The sequence below is a fragment of the Stegodyphus dumicola genome, chromosome 1, assembly GCF_044657685.1.
Source record: "Stegodyphus dumicola isolate Sdum_Otavi_A_Nest chromosome 1, ASM4465768v1".
Classification (NCBI taxonomy): domain Eukaryota; kingdom Metazoa; phylum Arthropoda; class Arachnida; order Araneae; family Eresidae; genus Stegodyphus; species Stegodyphus dumicola.
Genome location: NC_140768.1, coordinates 60,054,098 through 60,069,525, shown reverse-complemented (window position 1 = coordinate 60,069,525; position 15,428 = coordinate 60,054,098). Strand labels below are relative to the sequence as shown.

The window sequence follows — 15,428 nt, the reverse complement described above, 5'->3', positions numbered from 1 at the left end:
AAATATTCTAACGGAGGCGGAACATAGATTTTAACATAGTTTTAACTCTAAAGTAGAGACTTTTCAAAATAATAATAATAAAAAAGAAACCCGACCATTTTATTTTTTATTCGTACCAGGATATTATAGCTTGTAATTGCTAAGTTTTCAAAATCTGAAAAAAAAAAAAAAAAAAAAAAAAAAAAAAAAAAAAAAATAATGAAGTTCTATTAGAAATTTAGAAAATGTTAAAATAACGTATTTAGAAAAGAATATGTATTCTAAATTAGTGGCTCTGTATCTGCAGTGAGCATATTTGCGGGGTATATGTGAGAAAATTGCAACGAATATGAATACCTATCAAGGTAAATGTTTACTTTTTTCTTTTCTTCAATATTCGAAGAAGAATGAAAATATTACTTGTGTGATAAGAATACTGGTAATACCAAAAAATATGTAGTGTTTTTCTCAGCAACGTATAAGAATGTATCTTCATTCTGAGTGCATTTAGGAAAAACAACACTGCAACAGGCTAAATTTGGAGTTGATCGCCACTTGAAGATTTCATCCAGAAAGTGAGGCTTAGTATAAACTGGAAGAAAAGTATGTTATTAAGATATACAAGCACAATCCTCCAGATGAAAACTGTAATTTAAAAAATCTGCATCCTTTTTAATTTTTGAAGGAACTACTGAAGAAAATGCTTTCTTTCAATGTTTTGCAATTAAGTTACATTTCTTATTTTGTTGTACTAATTGTTTTTCACGATTTCCGATCAAAACTATCGTTAAATCTGAGCTATTTGTAACACAAACATATTTTTTCAATGAATACATTAGAAACTGTCTCAGACACTGCCAGATGGACATAGATGCTTTTGGAGATTACATTGCCACATTTTTATTTTGAGAGTGCATTAGGCTTTTAATCATGATCATAAGAATTTTGCACCCTACAGAGTTTGAAAATGGAAAAAAATATGATGAAATATTATTAGACATATAATCTGTTAGATATCTTGTTTAGAAAAAAATATTTTATAAGCAATTTTTGAAGAAAAGTCATTCGTTTCAATTTAAATTTGTGAATTCTTAATAAAAATAAACTATGGGCTAACTATAATATTCATTGTTTATGTTTTTGTTCCTTAGGGGATTAAATGATGACAGAATCACTGGTCACAGAAATAAATTAACTGAAAGTTTATGATACTCCTAATATTATCTTGAACTGAAACAGCTAAAGTTTTAACAGAAGTAGAGTCAAAGATGACATACAATTCTTTGGCAGTTATTGAATACATATAAAAATGTCTCTGAAGGTAGAGCTAATGGTCATAAATTTTCCTTTCTGTTCCTAATGTAGTTTTGGGTCTATACCTACAAAAACTATAAATGCATAGAAATACTTCTTGTCAGTGAAGTTATGTCCTAATTCATTATAAGGAATGAGAAGTTAAAATTTCAGCATTTATAGCAACGAACAACACAGATGTGAAAAAAAGCTTAGAAGAAAAATATTTGTTTATTAGTTAGCTAAATGTAACCAAGAAATGTACACTGCTCAAAAAAAAAAAAAAAAAAAAAAAAAAATGGGACAGTGCTATATCTTCCGCTCTACTGGGGCGATTCACGAAATTCAAGTTGCGTTCTTCATGTCTCGAAAGCGCGACTTAGGATATATATTAGATTTATATACAGCACTATTCTAACATAGGTATTTTGACACAAAATCGGACTTTTTCTGAAATAACATACCAATTTTTTTACATATTTCGATTCTACGACTCAAATTATGCCAGAATACCAAGTTTTGTAAAAATCGTACGAGTAGTTTTTGAAATATTAGCTCTCAAAATTTTAGCTCCTCAATGTTAATTGAATTTGGCAAATATTTATTTATATCTCTTTTTTTTTATTAAACTTTTTTGATTTTTTCTCTCACATTTCGAAATTTAGGTTCATTCCAAATAAAATTTACCCATTTTTTGTGTTTTATTTTTTAAATTTCTATTTTTAAATAATTTTTATAAATTTTTCGAAAAAGATTTTGAATTATAACCTATAAAATTTTTACCATCATCTTAAAGTAGGTATATTTTTAAGCATATCTGCAAAAAATTAGACTTTTTTATTCAAAATTTTCTAAGATATACACAAATTTACATATTTTCGCGTTTTGAAATTTGGCATCTTATTTTTGAGCGATAAGAACGCCAAATGTGGTCTATGGATTTTTGTTACACTGTGTTGCCACAGCTATTTTTAACCTTAAATTTCAAGTAAAATTTTACGGAGAATTAATTATATGACATTTTTTCCCCTCAATGATGCGTAATAAATATTTATTAATACTATATGAAAAGCTATTTTTATAAATAAATTTTTTAATATTTTTTTAAATTTCTCTCTCTATCTTTTTTTTTTTTTTTTTTTTTTTTTTTTAATTAGGGTAAATTCTTGTAAGAGTAAATTTTTACCTTCGGCGTTTTATCGTCTGCTACTTTACTTCGTTTAAATCGAATTGTCTAAAACTGAGAATTTTCGTTTGATGTTTATTTGAATTTTATGACATTAACTGCACAATTTATTTCTAAACAAACTGATGCTTTTGAAGTGGCTGAAAGAGCGGCTGGTACTATCATCCATATTTTTAAAGCACAGTATATTTTTACAGAAACATAAGATTTAGAATAATCATTTTTATAAAAGTCAAATAATGATATAAATATACAACCCTCTAGAGACTGAATTAATGGAAGTTCAATGGTTATGTAGAAATGATCTGCAGCTACTTAATCGCTGGATAAGTCATCAGATTCCGTGGACAAGTAAGAATAATTATATAAACGACACCCAACATTCTGAAATCAATTAACAATGAGGATACGATGTTTATTAAATGAATTCAAGAAGATTTAAAACATAAAAAAATCAACTCATTTTTTATCCTAAAATGTATTTTTGTGCGTAGCGTATTTTCATTATTCTAATTTAAAGTTCTAATAATTCTTAAAATTCTAATTTAGAATGTAATTGTCAAGAACTGATTCCTAATCATCAGTAATATAATAAGTTATTATTACGGTTATTAATAAATCCTTCTTATAAAGTAATTGCAAATATTTCAAAAAACTTTCTGTCTGAATGCAAATATTTTTCTGTGCAAATATTTTTAATTTTATATTAATCAAGATTGCACACGATATTATTTATTTGCACTTCAATTCTTAACGTCAGTTCTAGTAGAAGTTACAAATCAATTATATTTAATTAAGGATTGGATTGGATTGAATTGGATTATTTAATTATGGTAAAGCACACGAGGGCTATCTGCCTAAAGGGAGGGATGCCTTCGTGGAGGACTTTCTAAGGGAAACTGGCTCGTATACACGTTACACATCGGGAAAACCACGAAAACACCCATGCAACCAGCCTGTTCGCGGGATTCGAACCTCGGACCGAACTACCAGTGATCAGCGTCTTTACCGCTCGGCCGTTTGTGGGCCTTTGTGAAATGGAAGGCGATAACTTTATTTAAAATGATTGTCAGAAATACCAAAATGTTTCGAAAAGTTGGATACTTTTTAATATACTTTCAGAATGCTTAAAGAAAAAGAGAAGAAAAATAAATTTTTTCGTAAAATTTAGTATTTATATTTTTTTAATTTAAAACTTTTCAATGTTATGATATTTGATTCTTGCGATTTCAAAAATAAAATATTTGACTAAAATATGAATAACATTTTAAGAAACCAAATGTAGGATAAAATTGTGTAAAGCAATGGGCACAATGATAAAACTGTTTAAAGCAGTGTGTGCAAGTCATCCTAAGTTAAAATGTCGGTTATACATCTCTCTTATTTATATATATCTTTTCTGAATGGAACATTGAAAGGCGTGTTAACTGTGCTTTACTGTATTTTCTCTTTTAATATATGCAGTTTTCAAAAGCATCGTAGTCTGGGTTACAAAGTATTCTTCCGAAAGAAACGCAATTCAAAGAAATAAAATCAAATTCTGGAAAATTTATATTAATAAATATATTTAAAATGCTCAGTTCGAAGGAATAAATAGAAAATTTTTAAATAATCACATGAAGAGACAATGTAACACTAACAATTAAAATAATAGTCTAAAAATTTAATTAGTTAAAATATCGGTTATACATCTCTCTTATTTATATATATCTTTTCTGAACGGAACATTGAAAGGCGTGTAAAACTGTACTTTACTATATTTTCTCTTTTACAGAGTACCTGACACAAACAATTAAAATAAAAGTATAAAAATTTAAAAATTACCTAAAATAATAACTATGACGAAAAATATATATAAAGAAAACTATTAGAAAAAAATAAACGCTGCACCTTTATTTACGCAGTTCGAATAGGTAAATAGAAATTTTTAAAACAGTTATTCGAAAAAAAAAAAAAAAAAAAAAAAAGTGCAACTTAAACAATTAAAATGAAATTCGAAAAAGAAAAAATTACTTAAAATAATAAGTTATAATTAAAAATATAATATAAAGAATATTATTTGGAAAAAAGGAACGATGGTGACTTTTTTTCCTCTCACGGGAAAGGAAACTAGGTTGCCATATATTAAGAAGTTCGCCAAATGAAGTATTCTTGGCGCAAACTGACAAAAAAGTGCCAACATAAATTTGTCAATTTCTCCGTAAATTTCGCTCCAAATTTTACAAAATTTCATATTTAGGCGTAATTTGAGTCTTAGAATCGAAATATGTAAAAAATTGGTATGTTATTTCAGAAAAAGTCCGATTTTGTGTCAAAATACCTATGTTAGAATAGTGCTATATATAAATCTAATATATATCCTAAGTCGCGCTTTCGAGACATGAAGAACGCAATTTGAATTTTGTCAATCGGCCCAGTAAATCAGGAGATATAGGACTGTCCCATTTTTTTTTTTTTTTTTTTTTTTTTTTTTTTTTTTTTTGAGCAGTGTACATATAAGCAAGGGATGTGTAATGTACTCACTTATACTACACAGTTTGAAATAGATAAAAACAAAGATGCACTGAATAATCAGTATGAAGAGTAAGTTTGTAAGGTTTATTCTATTTAACTCTATTTCTTATATTAAAGTCTGTTCTTTTCTTTTACTGTTTCTTCCCCACCACCAGACTATGTAAACGAAGTGAGTTTTAAACAGTGTAGAGTACCTCACTTTGGAATTCTAAGTTAATGTTGGAAGTGAGGAATCTAAGAACTGATAAGCGAATAATCGCTTGCGTTCGGTGACAAGAAACGACAAGATAGAAGGGTAACTAACCCTTTATTATTTCAATAAGATTTAGCAAAACTCCGCATGGGAGTGTACAAGCAAAGCCCGCACTTGGACTTGAACTTAAAGACTAAGAATTAAACTAAAACTAAGATTAACTAAACAAGTATAGCCGAAGCTATCAAGGTTCAATTTGAGTTGGCCCCTTAACTTATTTTACTACGAAGCTTAGCAAGGGCCTGAGTACGGCCGAGCGTAATAACAGCTTTGAGAGAGAGAGTGGCCAAAAAGGCAGACGCGCGTAAATCAGAAACTCTGATTCTCTCTGCTTCAGTAAGTAACTTCGTGGTTTAAATACCGCTTCTCCTCATTAAGTATTCAGAGTGATTTCAAAACTACGTTCTGGCCGGAAATAGTAAGTTGAAGTTAAGAATTTGACGGGAAAGGAACTTTAACTTAAAATTTAACTGTTAATAAAATTAACATTATCCTTACAACAGGAATGAGAATTTAAATTTAAGAAGGAGGTTTGGCAACATCAGCCTGCTTTAGTGATATTTATCTGTTATTCTCTGCTTTGAATGTTGCTGATATCAGTTGGCGAATGTGTCTTTCATTAAAATTAAGTTAGCAATCATGAAATAGCAAAGCCAAATCGTTTGTTTTTAAATTTTGACTTGTAAATACTTTCAATCATTGTTGCTTATCCAATCTTTTAAAAAGTATAAGTTAATTTTGCTAATCGTTTTAGTTCAAAGCGAATTTTAGTTATTTTGCATTTGTACATGCAAAATAATTTTGATATTCAAAGCTAAAGATCAGATGAAAATTTATCGGACGGTCTAGAAGGTTAGACACTGTTCAGAATACTGAAACTTTTTTAACATTGTAAATTAGCTTCCCATAATTTAAAACATAAAAATATCGGATGTGTACACCACATAGCTTCCTTGTACGGAATATTAAATTATACCTATTTTTTCCTGCATTTCATTTAAACTGATTTCCTCGAATTTCATTAGAGATATATTTTTCATTCAATTGATTTCAATTTGATTCAATTTAATTTGATTTGTAAACATTACATTATTATTGCATTAGCAAGACGACAAGTAGTAAATGTTTAGATCTTGTTCCCTTTATTTTATAAACTTCAGATTGAAATAGTGATAAATAGTTTAGCTGATTACTTGTGCGTTAGTACTCTAGGTTAAAATATGGAAAAAATTTTTCAAGAATTTAGTAAAGTTATTCAAATAGTTTAAGTGAAATTAAGGAGTAAACTTATCTAAGCACATTTAAGAATTCTTGAAATGCATTGCAAATTTTGCAGAATGCTTTTTTGTTTCTGGAGATGCTTCGAGAAGTTTAATATGGAATTTTAAAAAACAAATTCAAAACAGATCTTTCGATTTTAATGCTTTCCGAACGTCAAGTTGAAAACTTAACAACCAAGGTTGTTGTTAAGTCGCAAGGTTGAAAACTTGAAAACCTTGATCAAGATTTTATATATTATTGGAGTGGTTTACCAATGCTGATGCGTTCTTTCACCACTATTAAAAATCAATATATTGGGTAGAAATGAAAACTATTAATGACAAAAAGCATCAGTCTTATAATAGTTGTAGAGTAAAGTAACTTTAAAAACAGTTCATACCTTAAAAAAATCTAAAAACTGGAAGGGTTGCAACATATTTAGAGGTGTAAAATAAAGGAAATGCTGTCACCTCTATCTAATTAGAAAGAGCGTGTATTTCTGATTACACTCTTGCAAAATTCTTTACAATTTTGCAAAATTTTCCTTTCGTTTTGAAGAAGAGTGACCTTGGTCCGATCGCCCCCGAAATCTTTCATCTTGTACCATTTAAAGAAAAAATATAGAAAAATTTGTCATGCTTATTATAACTTAGAGGAAATGTAAAAGAGGAATTTAAAAACAGATACAAATATTTAGATAGAAATTTAAACTTCTGTGATGTATCTCATCTTCATGACAGATATTACAATATGAGAATGTAATTTTGTGTATTAATATTCCGATTTCGAGCACTATACAAGAGATATGACATCAGAAAATTAGCGTATGTCATTTCTTGTTTTTTATATTCAGATTCTGTTATTCAGTTCTACAGACATTAGGTTATTTCAAAGAAGAAGACATGGAAAGTTAGCAATGTCCTCGCCAGGATTCGAGCCTTGGACCTCTCGAATACGCGCCGAGCTGGCTGATCATTACACTACGAATTCATGCTAAGAAGGCGGGAGAAATACCTTATACACTCCCCCTTTTAAAGGGCGACTGGGGATTAGGATACCCAATCGCCAAATCCTGGTGGTGGAGAAAAACAATTCACCACTGTTTTTAGTTCGGGCGCCACTGTAGAGACATTAGGTTTTTTTTTAGGTATTAGGGTACCCAATCGCCAAATCCTGGAGGCGGAGAATCATAATCCACCACCGTTTTTAGTTCGAGCGCCACTGTAGAGACATTAGTTTTTTTTTTTAATTTTAAAGCAGGAACTGGAAGAAATGTGCAGTGCCCTCACCAGGATTCAAACCTCGATCCTCTCGAATACGCGCCGAGTTTGCTAACCAACACACCACTAAGGCATGCTAAGAAAGCAAGAGAAATATCTTATACGTATTTAAATGCCGTCAACTATATATTTTATTAAGCATATATTGTAGAATTATCATTGATTTTTAGTATCCAGTCTTTCAAAATACAGCATACAGGCATTCCTTTTTTAAAATTGCATACTAGAACATACTAGAAAATGTATGAAAACAACAGCTCAATTACTAGTTAGCCTAGATGGTATTATAGAAGTTCAATTTTCTGAATTTATAAAATTTTGTCAAAATTTTAACCTAATGATTAGAAAATAAAAAGAAGTCAGAATCTTGCGAATAAAATGAGGGTTAATAAAAACTACAATTTTCATTGCAAGCAAAGGTTTGAGGGTAACTAACTGCCTTGTGCAAAAGGTTGATAAAATTCTACTACTGGACTGAATCTTTTCTGGACTAATGCGACGAATTCCTTCCTGAAAAACAGATATCATTTGCTTCTTTATAGAGCCAAATGTTTTCCCAATCAAAGAAAACTCGCTTGAAAATAGTTCCCAGTCAACGGAAAAAAAAATGTCTATTTGAAATATTTTTAATCTGGTTTTCCTGTTTTTCAGTTTTTGAATAATTTGACCCTTTTTAGGAGAACATTAAAACTTTTGACCAATAATGAAGATTTTATGAGCCCTAAAAATATAATTTATATGCTATTTTAGGGAGCCCTAAAAATCTCCTTGTATTTCTTCACAATATCGGTTTACTATTCATGCAAATCGAGAAAAATGGGCTCGGAATATTCAGAAGAAAAGTGGTTTGTAGGGCCTTATATTATCTTAATTGAGCTAGGAGCCTGTTTGAGTAAGAATAGTCGAAAGAAAATTTAGCATGATGATTTGATTTTTGATCCAGTGTTGGACTTCTGTGTATTGGCCGAAACAAAATTATTACCAATATTACTTCCATTCGTATCCAAAACAACTTAGCATGACTGAACTAAAATAGACAGCATAGTTTGCAGCAGCATTCCTATACTGCGGAAGATAATTATGAAATGACTTTGAAAAAAATTCCTTCCTTGTACTCCCGGATCTGCAATATTTCTCTACCCGGAACCGCTATTGGATCTTTGTCCCTTAAATAAACTCCCTCACTACCACGTTTTACTTCTTAGTGTGACATAACACACGCATTGCATTCTCACGTGCATTTTTCAGCGGGCGTAGGAGCTCCCATTTTTCCGCTCTCCGCACAATGAGACGCGAAACACACACTGATGGACGGACGAACCGATTCTCGGGGATTCCAAATTAAGAAAGTCGTAAGAATTCTCTTCTGTCGGAGCTGCGTCCTTCTGATCGGTTCCTTGTTCGAGTCGAATTAACACACGGGGTCATGTTCATGCCATCAGTTTTGATGATTCTGCCATTCGTCTGCTTCAGTAACGGATTGCCAAGGGTTATAAAACTGGGTAAGTAAAAGCTTTTTATTAATGATGTTCTTAAAGAGAATAGTAATTAATAAATTTGCACGTTCTGTTGGGTTTTTAACATCAAATCACGATACATCGAATTGAACCTACCCCTACCGATTTGGTATCAGAAGAGAAATTGTTTATTTGTGAAAGCTGAAAAATTCTTTAAAATGAAGTAGTCAGACATATAAAGCATGCAAAGTCTTTGAAAAAATTTTTGGAAACAGCTTAACAGCTAAACAAACTTACAATGTAAATATCTGGAAATCTCCCAGAATTTATACCTAATTTGATGCAGGAGAGAGCAGTATAAAGTGTACGATAAGTTTGCCGCTTACCATTTTGATATATTAATTTTTGTATAAATCTGAAACAATTTTATGAATAATCGTAATTTAAGATTAAACGTTTTACTTAAAAAGTTGGATTTAAAGTTAGGTAATCATAACTAAGCAGTTTCTACCTTAATATTAAGTTATGTTGTAGTTGAAATTCAGGGTATATTAAAGGAAAAAGGAGTTAATTTCTTAACATTACGTACAGCAGTTTAATTAATATTTACTCTTCATATACCGTTGGGCATTATAAAAAATGTTTTTTCCCTTTTCTTTTTTAAAATTTTACTCTTAACCTTAATCATTGTGTCAAATCACAGCTCTGCCCTAAACTATACATAAGATGAGGCCGAATGAGTAAAACCACCGAGTTCTGGTAGTTCATTGCAGACAACGGGTTGGGTTCCGTTAAGTTTTAGTAGTTCTCCCCAAGTGTAACATGAATTTGAGTCTGTTTCATCTAAAATATTTTATATTTAGGCAATCTTCTTTTAAATATAAGATAGTCGTAACAAGATTTGTCGCAATCGATTAATCAACAAGAAATACTGCATTTTATCATTTTCGAAAAGAGAGTACTTATACTAAGAAATTTTTTAAGACTAGAATAAAAACTGCAAGTATTTAATTTAGATAACTTAAGCTCTCACTGGTTAAGTGGAAAATATATTCAAATATAACTTCATTTTCAAAATAAATATGCATAATGAACTATTTCCATTTTGTGTGAAAGTGAGTGATTTCCAAATTAGAAGAAAATAAAATCATTAAAGAGTCCCTCTGACACCATCGACAAGATCTTAAGTAGTTCAAACTTATTTGAATTTGAGGAAAGGGTATATACTTCTTCAACACTAAAATATTTAACTTTTGTATTTCCTATAAGGTTAGGTTATTTGAACATGGCAAAGCACGTGAGAGATAGTTTCCTAAGGGAAGACATGGCTTCATGGAGGATTTTCTAAGGGAAACTGGCTCGCATTTATGTTACACATAGGAAAAGGTTCGAAAATTAACCATGCAGCCATTCTGTTCTCCTGCACTTAAACATAGGTTGAACTACCAGCATTCGCGATCTTAGTCACTGGCTATTGGTGTGGCCATCTCCTATAAAAGTGAATTCGATGGAGATTACTGGTTTTCAGCCTAAATAATGCAAATTAATTGCATATTTTAACGCAGCGCTAGAAATAACAAATACGTATATCTATAAGTTTCTCTAACTTTCTGCTTATTAACAATAAAAGAGAAGTTTTTTAGTGGCTAGTTTTCGTGTCTACTTTTTCTAATAAATTAATTAAAGTTTTATTAAAATAGCAGAATGAAAACAATTTTTATGTTTCAATTAAATAAAATTTAACTATGAATAAAAATTTAGCGTAAAACATACGTTTATGAAACTGAAATGTCTCTCTTCTCTTTAAATAGTTGGCTGTAATGGCCCTTTACATCTACAGAATGCCGCCCAGACGGTATAGTGGTTAGGGGAGCCTACTGCGATTCCAAAGGGCTCGATTCGAATGCCAGAGAAGGCATGAATATTTATAAATGTGTAATGTCTTTGCGGCAGGGGGGCACTCTAAATATATGGAGAGCTGAAAGTCCTCTCGTGTGGTTTGGTGGAAGGAGAGAGGGGTGGGCTGACTGCCCCCCGGGGTATTCTCCCATAAACTTGGGGTGGAAGTAGAAGTCCAACTTCCTTGAGGCTCTGGCAACCATTCTTCCACCAAATACATGGACAAGACAACAACAAAATCTGCAGAATATGTAAGAGATGTATAAAGTTATTCATTACAGCAAAACATTCAAGGATTATTTGTTTCAGGAAGAGCTATTTCGCAGAGAACATTCTGAACGGGACTCACCATGTTTATATTAGACGTTGTGACAAAGCATGCAGATTCAGATAGACCAGACATATTTACTCTGCAAGTATCAAACTCTGCATGAACATCTATTGTTTAATGCTGTAATCAACTCAACTTTTATCGGAATTCGAATTTTAAAAATTATTTTATTACTTTCTAGTATAGCATTAATTAGAAGTCTATGAGCAAAGTTTGACCTGGAATCTTGGAAAACATACATTTATTATTATTTTTTTATTATTATGTGCAAACATATATATGAATTCAGAAGTCTTAATTTAAAATATAGCTTTGTTGTTTAATACCCTTTTTACATAGATATATATAAAACTAAATTCAAATTAAGTTTGTGTACTTGAAAGGAATTACCTCATTCTCCATTGCCCTTGTGCTTTAGTGGTTAACATATCCTACTAGCAATAGGAAATCCGTCGTTCGAAACTGTCGTGTTGTAAATGATTGATACGTCCTGTTGATAATTGAATCCTGGTGATGACATAATTGAGTTCTCACGTTTGGCTTCCTCTGTAAACTTAGCAGTCATTACAGACTACTATAAAAATAAATCAAAGTTATATTTAATTTCTTTTAGCATATATAAAATTCTAATAAATTTTTATCGTGTTATTAAATTTAGACTGTGGAAACAGAACATGGAGAACGATAATTCATTAAAGTGTTTTCTTCTGAAATCTTGAGCGCATGGACTATGAATTAGTTAATGCTGTTCAAGCTTTATTCGGGGTCTGGACCCTTTTCTCTGTGGTATGTTTTACAAAACTTTTAACCTGCTTTACAAAAGAACATGGTAAATGAACTAAATGCTAAAGAAAATGAAAATTAACACCAGGAATTGGCATAAAATAAGTAAATGTGCAGTTTTACTTATTTACTTCAATTCTTATTGCGAAATTTCTTTCTTTTAACATTTGCATTCAACTTAAGTAAGTGATAAGATTAAGGAGCAAAATATATTAAACCTATTAAATTTATTATTGAGGAATCAAATAATAAATATATTATCAAGGAACAAAATATATTATTTTGCTTAAGTTTAATTTATAATGTATTTCTCCCGCCTTCTTGGCATGCCTTCGTGGTGTGTTGGTCTGCACGCTCAACGTGTAATTGAGAGATCCGTGGTTCGATTCCCGGTGAAAACGTTGCTAATTTTTCACCTCTCCGACCTCGAAATAACCCAATGTCTCTAAACATTAAAGAACAAAATATATTAAGTTACTTTTTATGCAAATTTTTAGTTACTGTCGTAATAGTATTTAATGCTTATAGGTGGACTCTTCGAAACCGACGAAGAAGAACAAGAAACAGTATTTGACATAACAGTTAAATGGATAAACGAAGATAGATACTTTTTTCCGAGATCGACTCTTGTTGCATATAAAGAAAGCCACGAATCTGATAATAGTTTTGAAGTTTCCAAGAAAGGTAAATGAATGAAAAAGTCTTATTTTAAATGAATGAAAATGTCTTATTTAGTCTTATTTGAAACCAGGACTAGTCTAAAATGTAACAGGTGAAGACAGCCTGCATATTTGAGGGAATAAAACCCCCTAAAGGATTTTGCAGTGCCTTAAGTCATGTGGGAATTGCAGTATGTTATAATGTTTATATCTAATGGAAAATTGAGAAGAGTTAATAGGGGTACTTAAGGGGCTTGCTCAGAAGTTTTTATGAGCTAAGTAAATGAAAAAATAGCAATCCTTTACAAAAGATGTGAGTAAAATCATTATTGTGATATTTTACAAAGGAAAATGAAAAAATTACCAGGTATTACGATATACAGTACAAAGTCCGAGATATGGATTTGTCGGGATTTCGGCTATTCCAGATTTCTGAATTTTTCCGATTTTAGATATCGATTTAAATCTAGATAGATAAAGTATAGAAATATTAAATAGTTGTTTATGAAATAGTTGTTTATGAAATAGTGAAGGCTTTATGACCTCAAATGTCTTCCATTCTTTCTTCGCTATCTGTGGCGATACTTTCTGGATTTAAAACGATACGATCGCCGTCTGTTAGTTAATTGCTGCTTTGTGCATTGTCATCGCAATAAAAAACGTATATTCTGTCATCTTTATTTATTATAACTTCACATTTCTTTCACAGATTCCACTAAATGGAAAGTTTCGTCTTCTTTAGCATCTACGTCGTTTAAGCTGCTTCGTTTTGAGGGTTAATAGTTTCTGTATAATTTTATAAATAGACAAAATTATTCTTTTGCGTAATTTTGAAATCGCTTTTTCTTAAACCCCACTTGCGTCAAGTGGCTTGAAGTGCAGTCATGGCTAAAGCCAATCATATTGCAATTCCTTACGAAAAGAAATGCAAAAGTACTAAACAAGTGGCGCCATCTGATGATCTCCAATGTGTTGAAAGTAAATGGGTAAAGCTGAACTCATCACCTGATTATCTTAAATATTTTCCTCAGTTTTATATTGCTGCAGTAATCCAAGGCTCCTGGCTGTTTATCGAGATCATGGCGTCCAATCCTCCCTGAGGAAGAGGCAAGCCCTCCAAGCACGGATGTCTAAGTCTCTCCCTATTGCAGTTACTCCTGTACTTAGATCAGATCATCTCGGAATGCAGTGTCTCCCTGCGAAAGAGTCTCCCTTTTTCCTTTTTACATTTACTTAGGAGACTATCCGAAGAATTTTCAAACAGTAATCTTCTTCATAAAATCAACTGAGCCAGCTTCTAAGAAAGCAGCTGAATGCCGCTATTAACACAAATGCCCAAGTATCCACCGTCAATGTGTCGCCATTAAAGTGACATAAAAGAATGTCACCTAATCGGAAAGAAGAATGCTTACCACACAGCTGCTCTTTTTGTTTCCTATTATATTAGCGTTACTCAAACTTTCTTTAAAAATGTGCTGGTTTTCTGAAGTCCGGATACTAGATCATTCTGGAATTTGTACTGTATTTTTTTTTCCCTACAGACCTTAATACGAGGACTTGAAACAATTCGATTTATTTCTTGAACTTTCACCTTTCAGATCTTTACCGTGAAATTCATGCTGTTCAAATTATATACGACGGAAATCATTAAACAATAGATTTTCATTTCATACTGTTTGGAATGCTTTTTTAAAATAGGTAATTCAGACAAACGTTTTATCAAAATATTTCTCTCATAATTACTATAATTTTTATTATAATGATTTTCGTTATTTATTCAACTAATAAAAAAGTAAATTTTGTAATCTTTTTCTTCTGTACAGCTTTTCAATTCCTGAATTTATTGTAACAAGACATTTAAAACGAGAAGGATTTCAGGTAGTTTAGGAATATCAAGTTGCAATTGCTAACGTATTATCTCATAGGACATAAAACAGTCTCCAGGCAGTGCGATTTAGCTCCAGCTATGGATAACTGTAACTCAGAACATCCCCGTGACTCATGACACTCTCATAACATTTCCGTTTGATGTAATCCTGACTGATTCTCAATAAGCCAGCTTTTGATTTCATGAAGAAGGTTATAAATTAACTGTTACTGCTTTACCGCTTCGTGCATTTTGATGAAAACGATGAAAATTTGGATCATGCTGTCTACAGAACAGCAACCAGAGGATAATTTTTAATTATAAGATCCTACCATCATAAAATGCGTGTATTAATGAACACAAAATGGTGCGCTGAATATGGCCAACAAAACAATGATAGATTTAATCAATTACCTGAGGGAAGTTTGTATTTCTAGCGTTGTAAATAGCTTCCGGTAAAATTGCTGAGGCTAACAATATAATAGAAATCGAAGAAAATCTTTTTGGGAGCTCAAAAAACGAATCGGGTTTGAACCCTGATTGTTTACAGAATTGTACAGAAATGATTGGTGCAGCTTTGTCGGGATCTCAGCCGATTTTAATAGTTCGAAGGCAGCCAACTTTTCCAGTGGACTGGATAATACGTTGTAAGGATCTTAAGTTTTAT

At 31.3% G+C, this 15,428-nt stretch overlaps 1 protein-coding gene across 3 annotated transcripts in view; it reads left to right on the top strand.

The window, feature by feature from the left end:
• The first annotated feature begins 8,994 nt into the window (after positions 1–8,994).
• LOC118187948 (glutamate receptor ionotropic, kainate 2-like) overlaps positions 8,995–15,428 on the top strand; it is a 54,932-nt gene continuing 48,498 nt past the window's right edge. For 2 of the 3 annotated variants that reach the window (XM_085815213.1, XM_035358250.2), the window contains exons 1-2: positions 8,996–9,267; positions 12,764–12,919. In XM_085815213.1, coding sequence (XP_085671339.1) covers positions 9,192–9,267; positions 12,764–12,919 — 232 coding nt within the window. In that variant the 5' untranslated portion in view covers positions 8,996–9,191. Of the gene's footprint in view, positions 9,268–12,763; positions 12,920–15,428 lie in introns of all 3 variants that reach the window. The other variant, XM_035358251.2, reaches the window with a different exon arrangement.